Here is a 26,641-nt window from a genome sequence, read left to right as displayed (position 1 = left end):
TGGGGGTGGGAGACTCTCGGGGTCCTCCTCTGGGGCGGGGGCCATTGTCAGGGAGGCAGAGTCTGTCTCAGTGGTTCAGGGTCCTGGGTGCTGGCCCAGCTGTGCAGGGTCAGGCAGGGGTGGGGCTGGATGCCACGGTGTTCGGGCAACTGGATCACAACCAGCTCCCTGGGGAGAAGGAAGCAGCCTGCTCCCTCCAGGGCTGATTTCAAGCCGCTGTTGGCATCACTGAATGAGGAGCCGGGTGGGACAAGCTGGTTCTCCAGTCGCCACGAGATGGACCAGAGGGCCAAGGGACCAGGCGGGTGTGGTCTGTGTTCAGGGTCCTCATCCCCCACCCTCCAGAAGGCTTGTGGGATGGAAGGGCAGAGGCATGCAAAGCTGCCCTCTGTTCCTTGTCCCCTGGTGGCAACAGTCCACTATGCACAGTCTAGGGTCAGCTCCGCCCCTGCTGAGGCCCATTAGCTCCTCCCCATGGACCACAGGCCCTGCCCACGGGCTGGTGCAGGGGGTACCCGGGAGCCCACACTCGGCATAGAGGCTGTGCAGGGCTGGAGTGGTGGGGGGCTTCCTGGAGGAGAGGGTGCTGAGGTCACTGCAGGCGAGGGCAGCACAGAGGGAGGAGGTAGGCGTGAGCCACCCAGATCAGCCTGGGTGTGGGGCAGGGCTGAGCTGGGAGAGGGCAGGAGCCCCTGGGAGCCTTGGGTGCCAGGGTTGGGGGCTGGTGGGAGCGGGAGGGCTTGGCCTGCAGCCTGGATGCCTCTGTCCTGCCCTGGGAGGGCTGAGGGGCCTCCTGGTGAGAGACGGACCTGGACACTTTCTGACACAGCAGCAGGTGAGTGTGGTGCGGGGCTGGGCAGCCGGCGCTGAGGGGAGTGTGCTGGGCTTGGGACCAGAGACGGGTGCGCGTGGGGGTCACCGGTGCATTCCTAGCGTGTCTCATCAGCCACAAGCCGAACAGGTTTGCTGCTCCGGAGCCTCCAGGAGGGCGGGGGATTTTCCGTCTCAGTGCTGTTCTGCTTCCTGGTGTTGCCGGGCAGAACCCCGGATGTCTGCACGAGAGACACACCAAGGCCCCTGGGCGTGAGCTCATGGCTGGGCCCGAGGGCGGGGGCGCCAGGAGCATGCTGCCCCACAATGAGGGCTGGACACGCAGCAGGGGTGCCTTGGAGCCCCGGGCCCCCCGACCTAGCCCTGCCCTCGGCTCAGCTCCCTGGCCCCTTCCCCACCCTGGTCAGCACTGAACGGGGCTGCCAGAATGATTGTGAACTTACTGAGTAACACACGTGCCTCTTGATCTCAAAATGGGGTGAGTCGTACACGATCCCCCGCACCCCCACCGTCGTCGTCCTCCTGGAGCTCCCGTCACGGGGCAGAGTCCCCACACCCTCTCAGACGTGGTGGCTGAGGGCGGATGGCACTCACCCCGAGCCCTCGTCACGCCCTGGTCCTCCCCTCCCCTCAGGGCTCTTCTTTCTCTGCCTCCACCCCACGGCCTCCATGTGGGCTCCCTCTTCCTAGCACCTGCCCACCTCTTCCTGTCCCTTGGAGGCCAGCGTCTATGACGGCTGCAGCCACCGCGGCTCCCCTCAGCGGTTGGTGGTGGGGAGCGTGGCTGAGAGCCTCCAGGGTAGGGAGGGGAGGGCAGCGGCCGCCTGGGCCTCCAGCAGCAACTCTGTGAGAGCTCACTGTGCCCCTGGCCCGGCTCCGTCCCCGAGGCCCCGGCGGGGTGGGCAGGGGTGACCTACCCACAGGCCTCCGTTCCTCCCCTCCCCCTCCCACCCGGGTCCCACTCACACCTGAGCCCCCCCCGCTAAACTGGGCCCAGGAAGGCCCCATGTCTAACCAGCTACTCGGTCTTCCCCTTGTCCACGTGGTGGGCACACGTCCCGGAGCAGGCGGGCAAGAGCGGTACCCCGGCGGACCTGGCCTCAGTGGGTAAGAGGGCAGGTGGAGCTGCTGAGCCGTCAGGGTGGAGCCCCGGGTGTTTGGGCAGCTCAGGGAGAGGCCACCCTGGTGGGCGCATGTGTGGCTGGCCGGGCCGCCTCATCCCGGGGAAGCGGGCCGGCTCCTGGGGGGGGGGGGTGGAGATGGCCTGTCAGGGTTGGCCCCACCCACCCACTGCTCCCAGCCACGGGTGGTGCTGCAGCCTAGTGACAGGTGGTGAGGCCAGGAGGCCAGGCCTGCCGCTGCACTTGCCATGGTATCCCGGGGCCAGGCTCACCCGGGCCCCCAGTACGTGGGCATCCGGGACTTCGAGGCCTGGACGGTTGAGGAGCTGAGCTGCTGGGCAGGGGATCTGTTCCACGTGGCCGGGAAGGAGGAGGAGGGGTGGTGGGCCACGTTGCTGGATGTGGCAGGGCCCTGGTCGAGGGCTATGTGCCCCACAGCCACCTGGCCGAGAAGGAGACGGTAGAGTCTGAGCCGTGAGTGTCCCGATGGCCCTCATGGGTCACCCCAAGGTGCCCCCATTCCCTGCTCCCTGAGGCCCCTCAAGAGCTCAGGGCAGGGCAGTCCTCGGGACAGTTCTGTGGCTGGGCTCTGGGAAGGGGCGGGGTGCTGGGCCAGCCTCCTGGAGGCCAGTGAGGGTAGGGGCATGTCACTCCGCCTCTCGGTGCCCCCTAGTTGGGGCGGAACCCCACCATCCTGGTCCCGGGAGACCTGACTAGGCTTTCGCGGTGGGACATCTGTGGGTACGTGGATCCTCCCGTGGACTCCCCCATGGTCACTTTGTGGTGCCAGGACCCAGAGAGGACAGAAGGGTCCACAATGGGCTTCTGGGTGGCCAGCCAACAGGGACGGGGTCTGCGTAGGAGTCCAAGGCAGGGACTGGGCCTTTTGGGGAGCAAAGCTTCACTCACCTTCCAAACAGCCGAAACCAGATGCATGACCTAGTTAGAGGGAGCAGGAAGGTCATTGCGACATGCCTGTCTGGGCGTGGGCTGCAGGCTGCCCCGTCACTGGTAAGGAAGAACCTGGAGGTGGTGGTTGGTCCCAAGGGGCTGCCCAGGAAGCCTGGACCACAAGGGGCCGCCTGGCGTGGGCGTGTGCACAGCCACCTGAGCTCACTCCTCTGAGCTCTGGGCCGGGAGGGTCCCGCAGGGAGAGACTCCACTGCCCGCCTATGGTCCGGCGATCCTGAACGCTGGAGGAGTAGCACAGTGAACGCGTGCAGGGAGACACGCAGTACATTCATATGAGACAGCACAGTCCGAGGACAGGGAAGTGCAGAGCTGGGCACAGCGGGTGCAAAGGCCTTAAGGTCCTGAGAACCTAGTGCACTTGGAAAAGCAGGAAGGAGGCAGGGTGCTTGGAGTGGTGAGCAAATGAGATTCAAGATGTGCTAAATTGGTCAGGGTGGGGCCACCCTCATGGGGCTCTGTGTGGGGGGGGCTTCTGTTCCAGTGATGCCTGAAGGTATAGGGACTAAGGGCAGGGCAGCGGCAGCAGAAGTCACCTGGGGATTTGGCAGCCCCACCCTGCAGTCCGGGCTTGTCGGTGCCCTGGTCTGGTGTGCGTGAGCATGTGTGCGTGTGGGTCTGTGTGTGAGCGTGCACGTGCAGAGCCTGCCGAACCGCAGGTCCCATGGTCCCAGAGCAGAGCATCTGTGGCCCGGGTCGCAGAACAACGTGGCCCCACTCCTGGGACAGGTGGTGTGTCTCTGGGACAGGAGCGGCTCTGACTCTACAGACAGGGGACGCTCTGGGCAGGGTGGTGGCAGGTGCCTGTACCCCTTCTGGGTCACTAAGGCTTTTCCTGGTGTCCAGACTGGCTATTTGGGACATTTGGGGTCTCTGATGGGCAGCGAAGTGGTCTCCGGCCAGGGACAGTTTCGGAGAGCAGCTGTGGGTCAGGCGAGGGGGGCTGGGATTCAGGGTGGGCAGGTGGGAGGACGTGGGGTCAGAGGGCATGGGTTGAAGGTCGGCACAGGCTCAGGACCGCCCCCGCCTGTCAGGTGGTTCTTTGGGCGCACCTCGCGCTCGGAAGCTCTGCATCGGCTGCAGGCCGAGGGCGTCGAGCCAGGGGCCTTCCTGGTCAGGGTCAGTGAGAAGCCGGGCACTGCGTCCTCGCAGGTACGGCCTCCCACACCTTCTCCCCCGTCTGTGGCCCCACCTGCACTTGGCCTCAGGGCTCCTTGCCCCTGGCCTGTTCTCCTGGCCCGTCCCCCTCCGTCCATCTGCCACAACCCGGCCCAGCCTCCCCTCCAGTGGGTGGCTTGTCCCTGGGGTCCCGCCGGGTCTGGGTTTTCTTCGCCGGGAGACGGGCCACGGGGCGGGATGCCTGGCCCGCGAGGGCCCCTCTGAGGGGAGGGGCTGGGACTGCATGCCCACGTCCACTGGGCTCTCCCCCCACTCCTGAAGTGTGGGACGGGCAGGCCGTGAGGCATCACAGGATCTGGCGGCGCGATGGCCGGCTGCACCTCAGCGAGGCTGCATCCTTCCCCGGCCTGGCTGAGCTCCTGGAGCACCACAAAGCCCAGAGCCTGCCCCACGACCTGCGGCTGACCGTGCCCTGCTGGAAGGTAAGGCCGCCTGCACCCTGCTGCCCCTGCTCATCCTCCGCCCACCTGTGGCCCCCCTCTCCTCCACAGGGTGGGTGTGGGTGCTGACACGCTTGCTGGCTGGAGGGGGCTCGGGGACACCTGGCCCCAGGGACTCTCGCTGTCCCGGACGCCATGGTCCTACAGACCTGGGCATGGGAGCAGGCAGGTGGGGTGGGATGTGCCTTCCTTTGCCAGGTCGCTCTCGCCCCTGGGCCAGGGAGAGGTCAGCTATGCTCCTGCCATATCCTGCGTCCCTTGGGCCCAAAGTTTTGTCCGAGTGGCACTCAGCCAACATCACAGCATCCCAACGTCACTGAACCTCACGTAGCCAAAATCCTGCAGCAGGCAGTGAGGGTGTTTGCAGGATACTGCAGAGGACAGCCGTGGTGGGGGGCAGCTCCTGGGAAAGCCCGGCCGTGTGCTGGACCCTGGGACCTCACCAAGAAAAACATTGCTCTACATTTGAGGATAGAGTAGGGGCTCCCCGCCCTGGGGTCAGAGGGGACAGCACCCCTGCCCTGTGCCCCTGCCTGTCCCTCCCAACAGGAGCCCAAGCCCCTGCCCCACTGTGAAGACTGGGAGAGACCGCGGGAGTTCACGCTCTGCAGGAAGCTGGGGTCCGGGTACTTTGGGGAGGTCTTCGAAGGCCTCTGGAAAGACCGCGTCTGAGTGGCTATTAAGGTGATTGCTCAAGGTGAGTGGGCCCCAGGCCAGGGACCCAACAGGGACTCCTGGCCTCGCTTGCGGGGTGGGAGTCCCATTTGCTACATGCTGGCCCAGTATGCACCGCGTGCGGCGTCTGCAACAGCATCCAGAGGGCATTTTCCTTTCAATGTCTGTTTTCAGCTAAATGCATTTATTTAAAAAGGGAATTTTAAATTTTCAATGTAAATGGAAAGCCATTAAAATACATAGATCACTAGAAATTTTTAAAGATTCATCTAAAATTTCCTTTAAACCCACTAGGGGTTTGGACCCCCCACTCCAGGAATCGGGGGCTCACGGGAACACACTTGGGGAATGTTCTGCTTCGCTTGGGTGTGAGCAGGCGTTGGCAATCGTGGTGCTTGGTGTGCGGCAAGAGCAGGTGGTGGGCACAGTGTCCCCTTCCCGTGGCCCGTGGCCCTGGTACCGTGGCATCCCATGGGGGGGGGCGCCCACACAGCCTAAGCAGCTGCTGCGTGCAGGTGGGTGGGGGCAGCCAGGGCTGGGGCTGCACCCACCGAGGCCGCCTGCCCCCGCAGATGACCTCCTGCACCAGCACACGTTCCAGTCGGGAGATCCAGGCCATGAAGAAGCCGCACCTGGTGTACATCGTCACAGAACTTGTGCCCAGGGGGAGCCTGCGGGACCTGCTATGGGGTGAGCCGGCCACGGGCCGCACTCGGGGTTCCTTGCCCGGGGATCCAACTGACCCGTGCTTGCTGAGGGCGTGGGAAACTTGCACAAAGAAAAAGAAAACCCACGTCGCCCCCCTACCAGGCACAGGCCACCAGGGAGCTTTGACGTCTTTGTCGGCCGGGCCCTGCTTGAGAAAGGATTTAAAATATCTTGTGGTAAATGCACCATCTGCTCATTGTAGGAACTGGAGAAAACACAGAGAAGTACAAACAAGGCGAGAAAGGCTGTAATTCCTACATGCAGTTAACTGAGGCCATTTTATTCCAATGCCAGGCGAGGCCCGCCCACCCCCCAGCTTCCGGAACATGCAGGTCTGGCTCGACTCTTCTCTCTGGAAGGTGCTGGCTCTTCTTGCGGTATCTGGATGTGCATGAACACTTCCACCCGCGTGCACACCCCCTCAACACACACGATGGGTCTCACGGACTCACAGACCCCATCACCTGTCACAGCGCCTATTATTTCATTTAACACCCAAACCAAACACAATCGCTGCTAGCTAGCCGAGGTGCCACGGCGCACGGACACAGCCCCAAGTCACGGGGCTCAAGTGGCGCCGAGTGGGTGCTGCAGGAATGTGACATCCAGGGCGCATGTGCCCTGGCAGATTTTCATGTGGCGACGTTGATCACCGAACATAGCCTTTTTCACAAGTCTGATCACTGCGGCCAGGTCCCCTCATCAGAGGTTCTTCGGGATGGCACGCCAGAGCAGACCACGTCCACGAGCTGTGCCCATTCAGCCATTTACCTGGTGTTGAATCTCTCTGAGGTTTTCGACTGTGTAGACGTTCCTCTCGCTTTAGTGCAGATTCCCAGAAAGGATATTGGGGGCAAAGGGTGCAAGCGAGCTGTGCTTTGGCTCAAACCCATAACCGCCTCCCAGAAGGGCTGTGATGGTCCCCCTGGGCCAACGTGAGGCAGCTGCCCCATCCCGGCCCGGTCCCCGAGCCCGGCGGGACGCAGAGCCCCTCTGACTGCCGCTCTCGAGCCCCTCTGACTGACGCTCTCCAGCCCTGCAGACTCTGAGACATCCCTGCCCGTCTCGGAGCTGGTAGACTTTGCTCACAGGTGGCTGAGGGCATGTGCTACTTGCAGTCACAGAATTACATCCACTGGGACCTGGCTGCGAGGAACATCCTTGTGGGGGCCAACAACATCTGCGAAGTGGGGGACTAGCCAGGCTCATCAAGGTAGGGCCTGGGGCATGAGGGGGGTGCAGGGCATCCTCTGCGCCTGGAGCGGGGGTTCCCAGGGGGCTTGCGCACCCTCAGCCTTGCCCTCAGCCTTGGGGAGGCTGGTTGAGCAGGGACAGGAAGCTGGAAGGCAAGATGCAGGACTGTGGAGCCACACCCTGGTTGGGAATGGAGGCTTCCCAGAGGGCTCGGACGCTGGAGGGGGGGCGTCAGCACTTGCAATGGCTGCAGGAGGAAAGGGAGGCTGCGTGGGGGCTGGAGGGGGGAGGAGAGTGCACCTGTGCTCGCTCATTCATGGCGGCTTGCCTTGGGTGTGCAGTGAGGGCAGAGGCCGGGAGTGCTTTGTGAGCTCAGGGCAAACATCCCCCCCCCACAGGAGACAGAGTGGACGGAATGGTGTCCTGAGCCCCCTGCACCCATCGGCCCCTACCAGCCCCCCAGCCTCCTTCCACGCAGTTAGACCTGAGTCCCCACACGCCCACTTCAGGATCTCTACAAAGACCCCAAATAAAAACAGCCACAATCACACTTTTGATACTTAACGGGGACTCCTTACAATTATCACGTGCCCCCACGTACAGAGCTGTTTCCAAGTTCCTGAAAGCCACGACATCATTGGTCTGCTCCTGGAGCGGACCCCGGTCACAATGGCTTGACTGCTTCTTCCGGCTGTTCTCACCCTCTGGGGCTGGCGCCCTCCGCTCGGGCGCTGTGGGGCACTGAAGGCCGAGTCCAGGGCCCTTCGCCCCCGGGCGGCTGTCCTGATGCTGCAGTTCCTTCCTCACCATAAGCTGGATGCTTCTAGAGAGGCATTTTCCTCATCCACTCGGTGACCAGCTGCGGGGCAGGCCAGGCGGGAAGGCAGGCTAAGCATGACTCTTCCAGCCCTTCGGAGCGTGTCCAGGGGGAGCTGGGCAGCTGTGAGCCTGTGGTGTGAACACGCCTGCACAGGCTGCTCTGCGGCAGTCACACCGTGCACATGCTCACGCTGGCCCACTTGTGTGGTTTTGACACCGCCGGGCAACAGGCCTCGCTTACCCTGGCCCTGACCTGCCAGCTCAGCCCACCTGCGCCCCCCCCCCCCCCCCCCCCCCCCGGCCAATCGGAGGGAAAGCAGCACCTCCCTCTAGTGGCGGTCGTCAGTGCCCGGCTGCACTGGCCCATGAGAACCCCATCCCCCTGTCCGCGTGGCTGGGGTGGGAGGGGTGAGGGCAGCCGCTGAGGCCCAGCCCCCAAGTGTCCGCTTGCAGGAGGACATCTACCTTTCCCACGACCACAACATCCCCTACAAGTGGACCGCCTCCGAGGCCCTCTTCCGAGGGCTTTACTCCCATCAAACCTGACATCTGGTCCTTCGGGATTCTTCTCCATGAGATTTTCAGCAGGGGTCAGATGCTCTATCCAGGTACTGGGCCCCTGACAGCGTCCCCAGTGGCGGGCTGGGCAGGAGGGTGCCGTCACCTGGACTTGGCACTTGCACCAGCCAGCCTCCCAGGGGCAGCCCTCCAGGGGCGTCAGGAGTGTGTGTAGGGGTGAGCCAGGCAGGAGCTCGGCCCAGGGCTTCCTGGGAGAGTGGTAGATGGCAGTGTGGCTTCCCAAGGGCGAGGGGAGGCTAGGTGGGTGCCAGCCTTCAGCCCCTGCAGCTCCTCTGGCCGCCCCACCACAGGCATGTCTAACCACGAGGCCTTCCTGAGGGTGAACTCAGGCTACCGCATGCCCTACCCCCTGGAGTGCCCACCCGCCGCACACAGGCTCTGCTTCAAAGGCGTGCAGAAGCTCTCCAGTATCAGCAGGTACGAGAACCCCCCGAGTGCGACACCCTCTCTGTAGCGGCCATGGAGGCCACCAGGCCAGGTCCTGTGAAGATGGGTCTGGGTGCCGTCCTGGACCTCCCAACAGGACGGGCAGACTGAAGGTGCGGACGGCTCCCAGAACTGGGCCGGACAGCGCCTGTCCAGCCGTGGGCCAGCCCTGTCCTGGGGCAGGGGAGGCATGCCCTCTGCAGTCTGGGGGCGGGGGCTGCCCAACCTTCTGCCTGCTCCTTCTAAGACACCAGCTCCTGCAAAGTGTCAGGGCCCGCCACAGCCAACTCCAACTCTGGAACCCTCCAGGAGCCTGGCTACCCTCCCTTCTAAAGGGAGATCCCTGCTGCTGGTCCTGACCCAAAGCCCACCAGCTCAATCAGGACCAGGGCTCAGCTTCCCCAGGTGGTACACGGGAGGGACCCGGGCTTTGGCTGGGCTCACCCTATGCCACCTGGCCTGTGCCTGTCTCCTGACTTGGGGGGAACGTGGACTTCCCAGGACTCTGAAGACGGGGGTGGGGCACTGCCCTCTCCAGCCGGGGGCTAGGTACCATCCCGTCTTCCTGCCACGGCCGCCCGCAGCTGCCCACAGGAGCCCTGAGGGACTCATCTGGACAGTGGGTAGTGCACAGGCTGTCCTCTGGGGCACCTCCCCCCACTCTGGGTCCATCTGGAGGTGGGAAGGGCCTTCTGCCTGGACACAACCGAGGCGCACAGGATGGTGGCCGCAACCCTTGGGGGCCACAGGCTGGCGAGGCCTTGGATTGGACCTGTGCAGCTATTTACAGCACACCACAGGGGGAAGGGCAGGAGCCGAGACCGGGCTCCCCTAACCTCACACTGAGCCCCCATCCACCTCTCACTAAGCTGCCCTCCTGACCAGTGGACCTGACCCAACCCCTGCTGACCAGTAAGAGTGCGTGGGCACAACCAGCCCCCAGTCACGCCTGCCCCAGGAGGCCGGTAAAGGGTGGCAAAGCCACACCCTCCCCAGGTCCCTGGTTGGGTGTGTCCAAAGCCGGGTTACCTGGGGTGAGAAGGCCCCACTGGAATGCCCCCATACCCCTTACCTCTCAAGTATTAGTAATTAATTTTGGGTCCCCGTGCCCAGAATGTATCCTACAACGGGCTACAAGAGGAAACACCATTCTAGGAAGGCACCTGGAGGGAGCGTGGCCCAGAGAGCTGCTCCACACCAGCTGGGACAGCCTTCGCCTGTTCCCTCCTTGCCCTACCTGGTGTGGTCAAAACGGGTGGCCGGGGGCGGGGGGTGACTCCTGAACCCACAGGCAGAGGCCCAGCTTACCCCAGCGGCCAGGGGCCAAGTCTGAGGACTCGAACCTCAGTGGCTGCCCGGGAGACTTCTTGTCCAACTCCGGAACTGCCTGCTCTCCCAGGCTCCCCAAAACAGCAAGGCACCCCACCCCTTCTCAGGTGCCAAGGCCCCATACTCACTAAAGTTGTCACCCGTGTGAACCTGGGCCAGACCTGAGAGGTGGCTCCCCAGCGAGGGGCCCCAGGAAGGCCCAGGGGGCAAGGTCAACTCCCCGCCCCCGCCAAGAAATAGGTTGAGAAGGATTTGGTGACTTTGACCACAGGCCCGGGGGCACGCAGCTCACATACACCACCGGGGCCACTGGCTGCTTGGAGTTTATTTTCCACTTGGTGCAAGGCACACGGTTCCAGGGTGTGAGGAAGGCTTTCACGTGGCTTGGAGAGTAGAGAGTGGGATCCTCTCAACTTCCTTTTGGGTATTTTGCTGTTTTGATATAAAAGAACCCCATTGTTTCTGCTTGCGGCAGCCTGCCTAGTCTATGGGGAAGGGAGAGGACGGGAGGGGAGGGGCTCTGATGAGCCTAGCGCTTCCTGAAGCCTGGCGGTGGCCACTCAGGATGGCGGCCCTGTGTTGGCTTTGCCAGGCTGGCCACCAGGCTGCTTCCTCATGGCTTCCAGAGCCAAGTCGCAGGTGATCGTGCCGGGGGAGGCCTGGGGAGATTCCGAGCTGGGGGAGAGCTTGTGGTCAGAGGTGGCTTCCACCTGCCCCCATGTCCCATGCTGGCCCCCAGGAATGTGTCCTCACCGTTCTGGAGACTCCAACACTGTAGCCATGAACGGGAGAGCGGACTTCCCGAAGAAGAAGCTTGCCCACCAGTGACCCGGGTCGGCCTTGGGGAGACCTGAGAGGAACAAAGTGGGGTCGTGGTGCTGCTGCCCGCTCCTGGGGGGATGCCCCGATGGTGCCCCGCACCCAAGGGGAGTGGACCTGCACTCACCCGGGTGGTGAGGGATGGCTTCCCCAGCATACTCCGCACTTCCGCAGGAGCTGTTACTGGAAGTGGAGCCCAGGCGGCCTGGAGAAGAGAGGCCTGGTCAGCTCCGCAGGGCACCGCGCGCCCTGCCCTGTCCACCGGGCCAAATGCTGGCTGGGCTGGCAGCACACAGGCAGAGCCACGGGTCCTTGGCAGCCCTCCCCCCTCCCAGAGAAGACCTGTAGGGCAGAGGGCGAGGGGCTTACTCACGCCGGTAATAGTCGTGGGTGGCCACGAGCGAGCCGCTGGAGGGGATGGCTGCCATGCTGTCGCTCGCGGGCTGGTGGAAACCTGTGCACGCAGGGGTTGGGGTGCCCCTCCGGTCACCCGCCGCCGCTCGCGAAGGGCGTTCCCCACTCGGGCTGACCCGCCCCCATCCAGACGCCGGGGTCAGGGCCGCCGGGTAGATTTACCCGAGCGGGGGCGGAGTCCCGGCCGCCTGGGGCGGTCTCGCAGGTCGCGGGCGGCGCCAACCGGCCCGAACCGGCCGCGCGGGCGCAACAAAGGCGCTTTGTGCGCCGGGCCGCGGACCTGGGGCTCCGGGAACCCGCCGGTCCCGCCCGCCCCCACCCCGCGCCCCCGGCCGTCCGGCCTTCCGTCCGCCAGTCGGTCGGTCCCCCCAGCCGCGGCGCACGCGGCCGCGTCTCGCCGCCCCCTGGGGACCCTCGACTCGACTCCCGCGCCGCCCCGGTCCTCACCTCGGCGACGACCCCTCGTGGGCCTCGGCGCGCGATCACACGTGGCGGGGACGGGGACGCTAGGCCACGGAGCCCATTTGCAGAAGAGGCCGCCGAAGGCCGCTCCGCGACCGAAGCGCGCGCGGGGTGCGCACGCGCGGACGCGCCCGCTTGGATTCCACCCCCGGCCCGGCCCGGCCCCGTCCCCACGGCCCCAGCCCGGCCCCGCCCAGCTCGTGCAAGACCGGCCCCCCGCCTCCCGCCTCCGCGAGGCCCCGCCCCCGACTGGTTCTCGGAGGCCGGCCCTGGTGGAAGGCCAGCCCCACGGTGTCGTCCAATCTGGGGCGGCCTGGCCCTCCTACGTCCTGGAGCAGGGCCTGTTGGCCACCTCCCCTGCCCTAAAGGAAGCCTCTCTCCCGTCCCGGAGCAAGGCTTGTTCACCTTTCCGGGACCCTAGGTGGTCTGCCCTGTATCCACCTCTCCAGCCATTTGGAGGCGGTGAGAGCCCTGGACGGGGCTGGACGGCGGCCCGGCAGGTCCAGCCTCTGCAGTGTTTCTCTCCTCTGGCCTCTTCTACTGGGGATGGAGCCTGTCCCACTCTCATCCAGGACAGATTGGGGCCTCTGCTCTGCGGGCCCCCTGCAGCATCCCCTCCTGGCAGCTGTGGGCACGGGGTTGTAACCAGAAGCTGCTGTGTGCATGGAGCATGGAGCACCGCAGCCCTTCTGGACTTCAAAGAGGTGTCCCCCACGGTTCTGGTGGCTCTGGAACCCACACCCTAGCCTCCAGCTTCGGCCTCCCCGCAGCCAGCTGCCTGCTGGCCCAGGTTACAGGAGAGGGTGGGAGTGGAAGAGCAGCGGGGGCAGAGAGGAGGCTTATTGGAGCGGGGGGAGGTCAAGAGCTGTTATTTGGGGTGTCTCCAGAAGCTGGAAACAGATGCCCCCTGTTTGGGGCAACCCCAGAATGTTCCCCTGAAGAGTCTGGGGCCTTGCCACACCTTGGTTTGCCAATCAGGAGGACAACTTCCTTCCCTGTTGTGGAAATCAGCCCTCACCCCTTCTCACAGGCCCCAAGCCCCAGCCTCCCTCTTTGTTCTCTAGGCCCTGGCTGGGTGGTCTCTTCCCTGATGATCGGGAGGGTCTTGAGAAGTCTGGGGGGCTTTCAGGGAGAAGCCATGTGGAAGATCTCATAACCTTTTCTGCCAGGCCTTCCCCATCTTCAAACCCCCTCAAGCACCCCTCCAGGATTCCTGGACCTCAGCCCAACTTCTCACGTAGCAGACAGGAAGTCAAGGCTCAGGAGGGGAGGGCCTGGCAGCCCCTGGACAGGACCCTTTGTCTGGCTGGGTCGGGGTCAGGGCTGTCAGACTTTCTGACCATGACCTGGCTTGGGCAGCAGGGTGGCCTAGGGCACCCTCAGGGGAGCTGCAGGCGAGGTCATGCTCACTCCTCCACCTCCTTCATCCCTCCCCCAGGGCCAGTCCTCTGTTCCAGGGGCTCTCACGCAGGGTCAGCAGGATCGCACACATGAGGGGGACAACATGGCTGCGCAGGAGGGGCGCATGTACCTGGCAGCTCACTCACATTCTGCTGCATCCACAAAGCCTGCTTCACGGCTGGTGACCTTCCCCTCTCATTGACCCTCAGCGTCTCCAGGCTGGCTTCCTGTCCCCCTTCAGGGGGCTAGTTCTGGATCATAAGTTAGGCATGACTTTAGTGCAAATCAAATTTAATTCTTAAGGGACATTTGCCACCCCTCACCTCACCCTCGCACTCACCAAACCCAGAGTCTGGTAGTGGGTCAAATGCACCAAAGCCACACTGTTGGGTTACTGGCTCTCTGGGGCCCATGCTGGGGTGCTGCCTTCAGCTCTGCTCAGGCCGCGTGGAGCTGCCTGCTGTGTGGAAGCAGCCTCTCTCCTCTGGTCTCAGCTCTGGAGCCAGGCCCTGACCACATGCTAGCCTGGAGTCTGTGGCAGAGTGCCCCTGCCTCAGCAGGCCAGCACGCACCCACCTAACTTGCCGGGTGCCTGTGTCTCTGCCTGACTCACCCTCCCCTAAGAAACATGACTGTGTGCTGGCAGCCTCTGGGCCCCATCCTGAGCTAGGGGCAGCTCCTGGTGGGCTTAAAGCATGATTGGATTTGGCATTTTGGTTCCCAAAGCTGGCTGTGTGCTGGGTGCTGTGGGGGAAACTGAGGCCAACAGCACCTGCCTTCACTGCCCAGTAAGGACACAAGAGCCAGGCAGGGATGCTGGGGACGAGTGTCTGAGTGAGATGTGGGGAGGTGGCTCTTGGGCCCCCAAGAACACAGGGCTGGCCCTAAGTCAGACCTTGCACTGTTCTGGTGCTCAGTACGTGGATCTGTTGAGTATGTACTATGAGCAAATGGCTCAGCCAGACAGGCCAGAGCTCCTTGCAGTGGAAGGGCCAGTCCAGAGGGCAAGGGGACCCCACTTGGTGAGGCAGGACAGCAGGGGTCTGAGGAAGGTGGAGATGGGGGAGGGACCAGCAGGGAAGCTGGTAGAGCCTGGGATGGGGAGGGGCAGTGGTAGGACCTGGGACTGGGAAGGTAGCCAGGCCTGCTGGGGCCACTGACGGTCACTGGGAAGGCAGATTGCTCAGTACAGTCGGTACCAGGAGGGAGGGACGTTCTGATAAGACCCAGGCTTGTCCCTCTCTGAAGGACCCTCAGCCATAGGGCTCTGCCCCTTCCTTAGACTCCCTTGTCCCCGTGGTCCGTGGCTGAGTGTGTGGGTGCCTCGTAATGTGTCTCACTCATGCCTCCAACAGGACTGTGGTTTCAGGGCCCGAAGCTTGAGAGCCCAGCTGGAGGGGCCTGCCCAGGACCTTGGACAGCTCACAGGGCCAGGAAGTGGGTTTAGGGCTTGGGGCCAGGCCACAGTCTTGGAGGCAATGAGGTGCCTCTTCTGAACCCGGGCATGATGGTTACTCACAAGGGGCACAGCTTGGGGGGGCAGGGAGGGCTGATGTCATCCCTGGGGGCCTGAGAACTCCCTGGGGGTGGGGAGAGTAGCAGGGGGAGCAGGAGGTCAGCCAGGACCCCTGGGGCAGACCCATCCCATGGGGTCTGAGCAGAGAGAGCTGGGACTTGGGGGCTGCCCAGAAGATTGGGGCCAGTTTAGGGCTCCCAGGGATTCTGCGGGAAGAGGCTGGGGGCTGGAGGCTGGTCTGGCCTTGCTGTCGGGCCTCCTGGCTGAGACCCATCCATCTGTTCATCTGGAGCTTATCGGAAGCCCACTGTGTGCCAGGCAGTGCAAGGCCTGTGTGTGTAGAGTGGGTGAGTGGACGCTCCGCCTGCCCCAGGCTCAGTCCCCAGAGGTTGAGAAGCTGCTATGGCAGCACCCAGAGCCCTGGCCCCTGGAGCCCTGGCACGCTGGGCTCTAGGTGTGGGGGGTTGAAGCTCTGTCCGGTCTCCTGGGGGGGAGCAGTGGGCGAGATGTCCCAGTGGCTCCCCAGAGTGGGCACACCCTGCATGGTACTCCCTCCACGTGGCCTTGCAGCTTGGGCAGGCCTGCCCCGGGGGCCTCAAAGCTCCTCCTTGCCCTGGGCTCACAAATAGTGCTAGGCCCGCGGGAGAACTCTGCCGTAGCAGCAGACTCAGGCCCCAGGCCTCTTGGGGGCTCCTCGGCCCGGGTGTAGGCCTGGGCCCCTGGGGGCAGAGGGTTCTGAGAGAAGTGGAGAGGGGCCTGGCCCTCTTCCTCCAGAACCCCATCCCGGGCAGAGCCGCCCCCATCAGATGGGCAGAAGATTTGGATGCTCAGAGCAGAGATCTGGAGGAACTCTTAGGCCGGGCCTCTCTCTAGTTGGGAGCTGTGACTTCCTGAGATTTTCTCCCTGTTGCACGATTGAGAGCCTCTCCCACAACCGCGTGGTAACGATCCACTCAGTGCTCTGCAATTCAATTTAATGGGATTCAGTTCCACTCACAGTGGCGCTCCAGCCCTTCTGCACCTGTTCAGGCCACAGGACACCCCCCAGGTGGGTGCAGACACGTGCTGGCTGTGGACACTGGGCAGAGCTCCCGAGCCCATCCCCAGGGCTGAGGGCCAGGCCAGCCATGCTGAGGGTCACCCTGTGGTAGGCCATGTCCGGCAGCCTGGGCAGGCAGGGCACTTGGCCTCAACCTGGCCGTGGCCACCTCCCTTCTGGGGCCTCCCTCTTGTAGAAGTGTCACAGGCCAGGGTCTCGGGAGCAGACACTGGGAAGGAGACTGAGATGCAGGGTGCGTGTTCCGGGGGGAGCTGAGAGGGCAGGGGCAGCGGGGCCAGTGGGGAGCCTTGGATTGAGAAGGCACCATTAGGTGTGACCCACGTCAGGCTCAGTTGGCAGGGCCTCCTCCCCCCTCCCCCCACACCAAGCCAGAACTTCCCCCGGGGGAGGGAGTCCCAAGGCAAGGGGGCTCTGTGGCCAAGTCCAACCCTGAAGGAGCTGATAGTGAGGTGCTGACCACCCCCAGCCGGGCAGCGAGGCCTTCCCTGGAGGAGTGCATCTCCTGTCTCTGCAGCTGGCTGGGCCAGCCTGACACAATCCACCACATCCTCCCCCTCACCAGCATCTTCAAGAACAGAAAATCGGAAAGGAGGTGTTTTTTTCTGCACAGTGTAAACATAAAAGCTGCATTGACTAAACTAAGAGGGTCGGGCATGCCAGTCCCTCCCCTGAGTGTCAGGGACCCAGGAAGGGGGGTCCATCCCCAGCCTGTGCGTGGACTTCATGGAATGGCCCCACGTGGGCTGTGCACCTGTCTGGTGTCCTCCGAAGCACCGAGGGCAGAGTCAGGGTTGTCCTCTTGCTGGAGGCCCCCAGGTATGGCTCCAACGCAGGGGGGACCTGGGCTGTGAGCCCTGGGGGGGAGATTGGCCTCTCCCTGCTGTGAGGCCTGGGGGTGGATCGGCCTCCATGGGGGGGGGGATCGGCCTCCACCTGCTGTGAGGCCTGGGGGGGGATTGGCCTCCGCCTGCTGTGAGCCCTGGGGGGGGGGGAATAGGCCGCCGCCTGGGGGGGGATCGGCCTCCGCCTGGGTGGGATTGGCCTCGGCCTGCTGCTGGCTGCGGGACCTCACCAGCCAGCCACTGCCCTTTAGACTGGGCAGTAAGAACAGCCCTTCCCTTCCACTGTCTCTGAGGGGACGGTGGCCCCTGTGTGTGGAGGGTTGTCAGGGGCTCAGGGTGGGCAGGGCTGGGTTCTGTGTCGGGAAGCAGCCCCTGAGCCTCCAGCCACTGGGAAAATGGTGGCAGAAAGATCATCTGGTGGGCCAGACCCGTGCATGCTGCATCTGGGTGGGACGCCTCTGCTGGAGGCTGAGTGGCTGGACACAATGGCTGATGGTCACAGGCTCCCGCAGGGTGACCCTGGAGTCGCTGGGATTGGGGCTTTACTCCCAATAATGTAGCAGCCATGTGACATCCTGGAGCCTCCACTCCCTTCTGGGGAGAATGAGAGCGATCACGGCGCCTTCTTAACAGCCGTGCTGGGAGGGGCAGGGCTTACAGTGGTCACTGGTGACCGGGCACTGTTGCTGTTGGGGGGCCTGGATTGTTACTCTGGCTGCAGGTATTTGGGGTGAAGCAAGGCCAGGGCTGGGGCTCCCAGGGCTCAGCTTACTCCTGGAGAAGGAGGCTCCCCACTGGGACCACAGCAGCCCAGCCTTGCCCCCCACCTTCGGGTCAGAAGTCTCTTTCCCCAGGGCAGCTACTGCCAGATTCCTTAGCATGAGCACGAGCATGAGCCTCTGTGGGTGATGTCAATGTTTGCAGAAGAAAATAAAGCTCCTGACTAATATTTGGTGAATGCTTAGTACATGGGGGCACTTCGTGTGGCCAGAAGATGTCCTGGGAGCAGCAACTCAGCCGCCGTTCCTGTCGTCTTAACTGTGAAATGGAAAGAGCCTGATTCATGCGCTATTTTGAGGTTAAGATGCTTCGCGTAAATGCTTAGACAGTACCGAGCACGTAGCAGGTGCTCAGCGAAAGTTAGACATGATCGTTATTAATAGTGCTTTTCACTGCTGGAAATACCTAATTTGTTTGCTAGTTTGTTAAGCACAATCTATGGGAGTAGATTGTATGTCTTGTGTTCGCAGTGGCTAAGAAAGAATCCGTCATGCAGTAGACATTTAATAAATATATTTGATGAAAGCGTGAACTGAGTAATAAAAGATATTATGGATTTCCAGCATGAAGGGGTGAGGAGGTCAACAAACGTTCTCCTCAAAATGCAACTATAAAGCTGGAAAGAACTATCAGAAACAACCATTTTAGTGCTCTGAAATTCAACCCAAGGCACACAACAAACCGAAAAGAGTTCATTCATTAAAAATACTGAACTTCAGGATAAAATCCAAAACTACTTGGCATAAAAGCACCAGGAAAACGCAACACAGTGGAAACAACGTAGCAAACACAGCGCTGAGAAGCCCAGATGCTGGCTGATCTGACAAAGGCTTTAAAGCCGCTGTTGTAAAAATGCGCCCACAAGCGATTGTGAGTACTCGCATCAGATGACGGGGAAGGAGCTCTGGCAGAACCCAATATCCATTCATGGTAACGACTCAGCAAGTTGAGAAATAGAAAAGAAGGTCTTCAATCTAAGACAGAGCACTGATGGAGAAGTGACAGCAAGCACTTCCAGCATTGTGCACGATGGAGAAAGACCACGTCTTTCCTCTGGGACCGGGGACAAGGCGGGGATGTCTACTCTTGTTGAAATTATTCAACACCTGCTGGACGTCTTAGGACAATAGGGCAAGAAACAGAAACAAAAGGATTGACAATAAGAAATAAATCCATCCCTGTCCACAGACAGCACGATGGTCTGTCATCAAGGAGCCCACAAAAAAGCTGATTGAAGAATAAACGCAGTGAGAAAGATGCACGGTCAGTCAGTCGTCTGTCTATATGCTAGCAATTTACAGCTGGAAACAGACATTTCAAAAAATACCGTTTATAATAGATACCCTCTGTCCATGAAACACTTAGGTATAAGCCTAGCAAAATGTTTATGTATGTCAAAAATAAACTGCTAATGAAAGAGACCAAAGAAGATTAAGTAAACAGAGACTCAACACAGTAAAGACGTCCATTCCCTGCAAATCGATGTCTAGACCTAATGCGTGCAGATAACGACTCCAGCAAGATTTCTGAAGATCTAGATGAGCGGATCCCAAAATTAGTGTGTGAAGACAAATGAGCTATAATAACTGAAACATTTTTGGAAAATAAGAATATAGCGAAATTGCAGTACCCAAGTCCTTTCATTGAGGGTAAAATTCCCATGCCAATAATTTAGCACATTCACAGCGTTGCACCACCATCCCCCGCTCCTCTCCCTTCGCGGCCCCCGCCCCCCGCCCCGCGACCACTAACCTGCCTTCAGTCTCCGTGGAATCAGACAGTGTGTGGTCTCCTGTGTCTGGCCTCTTTCCCTCAGCCTGGTGCTGTCAAGGCTCATCCACACTGTACCATGGCTCAGTACTTTCTCTTTTTCATAAAAATTTATACTGTGGGAAAATACACATAACAAAATTTACCACCTCAACCATTTTTCATCGTGTGGTTCCATGGCATTAAATGCGCTCCCAACGTTGTGGGGCCCTCACCGCCACCTGCCTCCATGCGCGCTCATCCTGTGGAACTGAGACCCTGTCCCCGTTAACACTAACACACCCCCTGACCCCCGTTTCCCCTCATCCCCCTGACTTTGGCCTCAGTACCTCCTGCGGGTGGAGCCACGTGTGGAGCCACGTGGTAGTAGTCTTGCCGTGGCTGGCGCACTCACTGGGCAGGGCGCCCTCGCACTCCCTCCGTCTTTATCACCTTTCCTTCCTCGGGCTTAGGGTTCAGCTTGTGCTTGTCTTTCTAGTTCCTTAAGTCTGAATGTTACCGTGTTGACAGGAGACTTTTCTTTTTTATTTATTTATTCATTTATTGAGAGAGAGAGAATGATAGAGAGCATGAGAAGGGGGAGGGTCAGAGGGAGAAGCAGACTCCCCGCTGAGCGGGGAGCCCGATGCGGGACTCGATCCCGGCACTCCAGGATCATGACCTGAGCCCAAGGCAGTCGCTCAACCAACTGAGCCACTCAGGCGCCCGACAGGAGACTTTTCTCGTGCTTTCACCTCTGTTTATCGCCATAAATATCCTCCTCGGCACTACTTTTGCTGCATCTCGTAAGTTCCGATAGGTTCTGTTTTCCTTTTCTCTCATATCCAAGTGTCTTCTGAGATTCCTGTGGCTTCCCCTTTAAGAGTGTGTTGTCTAATTTCTACAAACTTGAAAATTTCCCAGTGTTACCTCTGCTACTGGTTTCTAACTTCATCCTATTGTGGCTCAAGAAGATCCTTCGTGGAAATATCTTTTAAAGTCCACTGCGACTTAATCTGTGGCCTGACATCTGGTCTCTGCTGGAGACCGTCCCAGGTGTCCTGCAGGTGCCGCTGGGTGGCGTGTTCCGTGTGCGTCTCCGACCTGCTTGGTTTGTGGTGTGAAGTCCTCTGTTTCTTTACTTACCTTCGTCTGCTTGTCCCACTCATCATGGCCGATGTCTCCAACTGTTGCTGTAGAAATGTTTGCTTCTCCCTTCAGTTCTGTCGGTTTTGCTTCCTACATTTTGATGATCCGTTATTAGGTACGTAGCGAGTAATTACACTGAACATCGTTTCATGCGCCTATCGACTGTTTGCAGATCTACTTTGGATAAATGTTTATTCGGATCCTTTGCCCATTTTTAAATTGAGTTGTGTGCCTGTTTGTTATTGAGTTGTGAGAGTTCCTTATATTTGCTGGATACTAGGCCCTTTTCCAATGTGATTTGTAAAAATTTTCTCCCATTCTGTATGTTGTGTTTTCACTTTCTTGTGTCCTTTTTTGCACAAAAGTTAAAATTTTGATGAAGTCCAGTTTGCTTATTTTTTCTTTTGCTGCCCATGTATTTGGTGCCACATCTAAGAAACCACTGCCAAATCCAAGGTCTTGGAGACATACACCCACGTTTTCTTCTAACAGTTTTATAGTTTCATTGGACCTTTGATCCATTTTGAATTAATTTTCATATTTGGCATGAAGTAGGGGTCTAGATTCACTCTCCCTCATGGGTTTCCTAGTCACCATCCGGTCCTTCCGCCATTGTTGGAGAGACCGTTCTTCCCACACACTGTCTGTGTTTAGCAATTGTTATAAAACTACAACAATAAGGTCAGAGTGGTCTTGGTAAAGAGATGGACACATAAATCAATGTGACAGAACCTTGTGCAGAAACAGCCCTCCCACGCACATGTCCAGCTGTGTTTTGAGAAGATGCAAAAGCAATTCAACAGAGAAAATATCATCTTTTCAATAAGTGGTGCTGGGAGAATTGGACATCCTTATGGAAGAATAATAAAACTTGACCTAAATCTCATATCTTACACAAAAATTAACTCAAAATGGGTAATGCATCTAAATGTGAAATGTAGGGACACCTGGGTGGCTCAACTGGTTAAGCATGTGCCTTTGGCTCAGGTTGTGATCTCAGGGTCTTGGCTCAGTGGGGACCCTGCTTCTCCCTCTCCCTCTGTCCCTCCCCTGACTTTCTCTCTCAAACAAATAAATAAAATAAATAAAATCTTCAAAAGAGTGAAATGTAGAACTATACAACTTTAGAGGAAAATATGGGAGGAAATTTTTGTGATCTGGGTTTAGCTGATGACAAAAGCATGAAAAGCATGATCCATATGAGAAAAATATGGATGCACTGGACTTCATCAAAATTGAAAATTTCTGTTCTGTGGAATGACACCATTAAGAGAAAAAAAGACAAGCACAGACAGGGAGAAAATATTTGCAAACTGAATATCTAACAAAGAGTTTTTATCCAGAATACATGAAGAACTCTCAAAACTCAACACTGAGAATATACAACCCAATTAAAAATTGGGCTAAGAATCTGAATAGACATTTCTCTGAAGAAGATACATATACGGCCAATAAATGCATGAAAGGGTGCCCAACATCATTGGTTTTAGGGAAATGCAAATCAAACCCACAATGAGATGCCATTTTATGCTCATAGAATAACTGTAATCAAAGAGACAGACAGGGGCGCCTGGGTGGCTCAGTCGGTTAAGCGACCGACTCTTTGTTTTGGCTCAGGTTCTGACCTCAGGGTCATGGGATTGAGCCCCGCATTGGGCTCCGTACTCAGTGGGGAGACTCCTTGAGATTCTCTCCCTCTGCCCCTCGCCTCAAATAAATAAGTAAATCTTAAAAAAAAAAAAAAAAAAAGACTGACAGTAACCAGTGCTGGTGAGGGTGAGGAGACACTGGAACCCTCTGGTGTTGCTTCAGGAAGCAAGATGGTGCAGCTGCTGTTGAAGACAGTCTGGCTGTTCCTTGAAAGGTTGGGAATGCTCGCCCGGCAGTTTTACTCTTAGACACCTATCCCAGATGAATGAAAACGTATGTCCACAAAGCAAACACGGACATGAGTGTTCACAGCAGCATCCAAATGTCCATCATCTGGTGAAAGATGAACACAGTGTGGTATAACTAACCAACGAGGTATCATCTGGCAATTAAAACAGGGAATGAGGGCGCCTGGGTGGCTCAGTTGGGTTGGGCGACTGCCTTCGGCTCAGGTCATGGTCCTGGAGTCCCGGGATCAAGTCCCGCATCGGGCTCCCTGCTCGGCGGGGAGTCTGCTTCTCCCTCGGACTCTCCCACCTCTCATGCTCTCTCTCTCTATCTCATTCTCTCTCTCAACTAAATAAATAAAATCTTAAAAAAAAAAAAAACAGGGAATGAGGTGCTGATACACGGCAGCATGGGAGGGCCTTGAACACGTGCAAGGGAGCTGGCCGTGAATGACCACACATCGTGTGACTCCATCTGTATGGAATGTCTAACACGGACAAATCCAAAGACCCAGAGTGGGGTTGGCTTAAGGTATAGGGGAGGGATGGGAGTGGTCACCACATGGTACAAGGTTTCTTGTGGGGTGATGAAAATGTCCTAAAAGTGGTTTATGGTGATGGTCGCACAACTCCAAATATACCAAAAGCCACCGAATTATACATTTTAAATGGATGCACTTTGTGGTATGTAGATGATATCTTGATAAGGCTGTTTTTTTTTAAGGGATAAAGACCTGAACAGAACTTCACGAAAGAGGACACGCCCATCAGCAGATGGGAAGCTCTTCGATGTCATCAGCCATCAGAGAAATGCAAGCTAAACCCTCAACAAGATGGCATGACACACCCACAAGAACGGCTGAAAGGACCATCCAACCAGCAGTTCCAAGGGCTACTGAGGGTACGGAGCACCTGGGGCTCATACACCCTGCTGTGGGCATGCAGGACGGGACCCTGGTCTGGAGGTGGGCTTGGCAGTTTCTGGGAAGGTTAAACATTCACCTGCCGCATGACCCAGCAGCCCCACTCCTGCCATTTGTCCCAGAGAAACCCAAACATGTTCATACAAAAACTTGTGTACAAAGGCCGATGGCAGCTTTATTCCTAGCTGCACAAACTGCAAACAACCCAGATGTCATTCAGGGGAGGAGTGGAGAAGTAAACTGAGGTCCATCCACACCTGGAATACTATTCACTGACAAAAAGGGATGAATGGTTGACACACAACCACCCAGATGAATCTCAGATGTTATGCTGAGGGCAGGAAGACCCGCCCAGAAGGCAGGTAGCATACGGTTCTGTCTCCATGCTGGTCTCACGACAGTGCTCACCTGGCGGAGGACAGATCAGCGCTGTGAGAGGTCGAGTATAGCCGGAGGGCAAGAGAGAGGGTTTTGGGGGATGGATCACTCTGGGTCTTGGTCGATGTAGCTATAGGAATCTGGATATGTGCTAACACTCATGTCACTGTATACTTCCCAAGGAGTCAGTTTTCTGGATAACAGTTTAGAAAGACCAAAAAAAAATTTTTTAAAGATTTTATTTATCTATTTGACAGCATGAGTGGGGAGGTTGGGGAGAGGGAGAAGAAGACTCCCCGCGGAGCAGAGAACCCGACACAGGGCTCCTTCTCAGGACCCTGGGATCATGACCTGAGCTGAAGGCAGACGTGTAACCGACTGAGCCACCCAGATGCCCCTAAAAAAATAATTTAAAAAGCAGAAACATCATAGTAGAAATTGATTCAGGTAAGAGTCATCAGTGAGTGCTAGGCTGAGAGAGGGATTTTGAAGAGGAACAGGATATTTATAGAACCCAAGGTACATCCCCATTAATTAGCTAATAATTACAAAGGGAAAATATAAGTTTACTATAGAAAAAGCTAGTGGCCACCCCCTTCCCTGGGTGACGCAGGATGACATCAGCACAAACAAGCAAACTGATGTCAGGCAGCTTCCCTTCGGATGCACTGGGAGGAATCCATGTTGCTCTGCTGGTATTCTGCGCAGAAAACAAAACTTGAATTTCTGGTGCAGAAACATCAGAAAAGCCAAGAGAGGGCCATCTTCAAAACACCTGGCCTGAGTTCTTAAAACATATCAGTGTCACAAAAGACACACATGGCAGAGGGGCTATTTCCAATGAAAGGGGACGGGACGTGCATGTGAAAGCAGCGTGTGGTCCTGGAGGGGGAAAACAGAGCTCCGGGCCACGCCACCGGCACAGGGGGCACCATCGGGACCGGGACTGGGAACTGAAGTGTGTAGGAAATACACACTCGGGGGGGCGCCTGGGTGGCTCAGTCGTTAAGCGTCTGCCTTCAGCTCGGGTCATGATCCCAGGTCCTGGGATCGAGCCCCGCATCGGGCTCCCTGCTCCGCGGGAAGCCTGCTTCTCCCTCTCCTGCTCCCCCTGCTTGTGATCCCTCTCTCGCTGTGTCTCTCTCTGTCAAATAAATAAATAAAATCTTAAAAAAAAAAAAAAGGAAATACATACTCGGGGGCTGAGGAACAAAGGCAGTGACTTAAGCAACCCAGGTGGTTCAGAAAAAAGAGTATGTGTAGACCCAGAGAGAGAGAGAGAGAGAGAGGGAATCACCATGCGGGTGCGTAGACATCGACGATCGGCGGGTGTAGACGAAGGCAACGGTTCGGACACCTACTCCGGCAGCTTTTCTCCAAGTCTGAAATTGTTTCAGCATAAAAAATGGACATGTGTTACTTCTGCTTCCGCTTCCGACCACAGAGCAGTGGCAGGTAGCCCCGCCTCCGTGAGCAGCTGTGGACCCAGATGGCAGGCCCACGGGTGGGTCACTGCTCCAGGCAGAGGGCGGAGGGAAGTGGGCTCAGAGGCAGGTGCGCGGGCCGCTGACATGTGGGGAGCTGCTTGGCGCATGGAAGTGCATGGGCTGTGGCTCGAGGCTGTGGCTTAGGCTGGGGGAGGCTGCTGGAGACTTCCCAGACGGCGGATTCTGTGGCCTCCACACTAGTATCTATTGCTGCATAACAAATTACCACAGATTCAAGGACTTTATAAAATATGTGTTTATTACACATACCCGGCTCTCGGGTCAGGAGTCCAGGCACGGCTTAACTGGGGCCTCTGCTCAGGGTTTCGAAAGGGAGCAGTCAGGCTATCGGGGTCCTTCTGAGGCTTGGGGTCCCCTTCTAAGGTCACATGGCGGTAGGACTCAGGTCCCCACTTCCTTTTGATGGACAGCTGGAGGCCATTCTCGGCTCTCAGGGGCTGCCCACAGTCTTCTGACGTGTGGCCCCTTACTGGCTTTCCCCCGTCCTGGCAGCTCACTTCTTCAAGGCTGGTAGGAGAGTCCCTTGCTCTGGTCTATCTGCCAAGACAGAGTCTTAAATAACGGAGGCCAATCAAGGGAGTCAAGGCTCACCACCTTTGTCATATTCTATCGGCTAGATGCAAGCCACAGCTTCCTTCTGCACTCACGGGGAAGAAATTTTTCCAGGGCATGGATCCTGGGGGGACAATTAGGTTATGTCTATCATGGGCTGAGATTGGAACCAAAATACCCAAAGACAACCATGCTGGGCAGCACTGGTGTTTGGACCCAACTAGGATGGAGAGACCTTTGGATTTATGTTTTTTTAATTTTTTTTGACAGAGAGAGACACAGCAAGAGCAGGAACACAAGCAGGGGGAGTGGGAGAGGGAGAAGGAGACTCCCTGCGGAGCAGGGAGCCCGATGCAGGGCTCGATCCCAGGACCCTGGGATCACAACCTGAGCCGAAGGCAGATGCTTAATGACTGAGCCACCCAGGAGTCCCTGGATTTATGTTTTTAAGAGAAAAGACTACAGGGGTGCCTGGCTGGCTCAGTCATGGAGCATGTGATTCTTGATTCCAGGGTCTTGAGTTCAAGCCCCACATTGGGTGCAGAGATTACTTAAATAAATAAAAACTTAAAAAAAGAGAGAGAGAAAAGACTACAACCTACAGTAATGTCTAGTCTAGGACCATCTAAGAAACGTTAAAGCGGAGCCCCACGAAGAGCTGGGGACCAAGACTGAAAGTTGAATCTTATCAATCTGAGGGGCTTGGAAGACCTGCGGGGCGTTCTGCAGACCAGCACGAAAGCATGAAAACAAGCCTCACAGGTCCAGTGATCGAATGGCTGCTAAAACAAGAACCAACAGTCCTCAGAGGAAGAGAACAGGATCCAGAGTCTTCAGACTTCAGCCAAAAATTACTGGATGTGCAAAGAAACAGGAAAATTTCCTTATAGTCAAAGAAAAAAAAGCCAGGTATCAATTTTCTCTCAGCTATAAGTTCATCC

At 58.2% G+C, this 26,641-nt stretch overlaps 2 protein-coding genes and 1 long non-coding RNA gene across 4 annotated transcripts; 1 reads left to right on the top strand and 2 right to left on the bottom strand.

Moving 5' to 3' along the window:
- Nucleotides 1-1,945: 1,945 nt before the first annotated feature.
- PTK6 (protein tyrosine kinase 6) lies at nt 1,946-10,731 on the top strand. Its single transcript, XM_028091156.2, is given in 13 exon segments — nt 1,946-2,351; nt 2,354-2,426; nt 3,956-4,073; nt 4,376-4,522; nt 5,090-5,237; nt 5,788-5,819; nt 5,821-5,905; nt 6,966-7,007; nt 7,010-7,117; nt 7,120-7,136; nt 8,390-8,470; nt 8,472-8,544; nt 8,806-10,731. Coding segments are annotated over 13 exon segments (1,239 nt in total). The 5' UTR covers nt 1,946-2,200; the 3' UTR covers nt 8,970-10,731.
- Nucleotides 10,522-12,119, bottom strand: PPDPF (pancreatic progenitor cell differentiation and proliferation factor). The gene is made up of 5 exons (XM_028091154.2): nt 11,951-12,119; nt 11,463-11,543; nt 11,217-11,294; nt 11,024-11,120; nt 10,522-10,945 (listed from the first exon to the last, which is right to left on the bottom strand). The coding sequence occupies exons 2-5, from the start codon at nt 11,515-11,517 to the stop codon at nt 10,831-10,833; spliced, it is 345 nt and encodes a 114-aa protein (XP_027946955.1). The 5' UTR covers nt 11,518-11,543; nt 11,951-12,119; the 3' UTR covers nt 10,522-10,830.
- Nucleotides 12,120-12,209: 90 nt separating this feature from the next.
- LOC114199314 (uncharacterized) lies at nt 12,210-25,027 on the bottom strand. Of its 2 annotated transcripts, XR_003607263.2 has the most exons (5): nt 24,938-25,027; nt 22,219-22,445; nt 19,664-19,853; nt 19,317-19,450; nt 12,210-13,617 (listed from the first exon to the last, which is right to left on the bottom strand). It is a non-coding gene; the product is annotated as an uncharacterized LOC114199314 (long non-coding RNA). The 2 variants fall into 2 exon arrangements; XR_003607264.2 differs by lacking the exons at nt 19,664-19,853; nt 22,219-22,445.
- Nucleotides 25,028-26,641: the final 1,614 nt, after the last annotated feature.

The sequence above is a fragment of the Eumetopias jubatus genome, unplaced genomic scaffold (genome assembly GCF_037043125.1).
Source record: "Eumetopias jubatus isolate StellerSeaLion01/CBP00866 unplaced genomic scaffold, mEumJub1_p1.0 scaffold_9, whole genome shotgun sequence".
NCBI lineage: Eukaryota > Metazoa > Chordata > Mammalia > Carnivora > Otariidae > Eumetopias > Eumetopias jubatus.
The sequence above is the reverse complement of the archived record's forward strand: the minus strand, read 5'-3'. Positions and strand labels throughout refer to the sequence as shown.

What these genes read in the sequence shown, in the direction of transcription:
- PPDPF (XM_028091154.2), bottom strand. Translation starts at nt 11,517, where the DNA reads ATGGCAGCCATCCCCTCCAGCGGCTCGCTCGTGGCCACCCACGACTAT. An exon ending in AGCCATCCCTCACCACCCGG is followed by an intron (nt 11,121 to 11,216) that starts GTGAGTGCAGGT and finishes TGTTCCTCTCAG; the next exon opens with GTCTCCCCAAGGCCGACCCG. An exon ending in GTGTTGGAGTCTCCAGAACG is followed by an intron (nt 10,946 to 11,023) that starts GTGAGGACACAT and finishes GCTCTCCCCCAG; the next exon opens with CTCGGAATCTCCCCAGGCCT.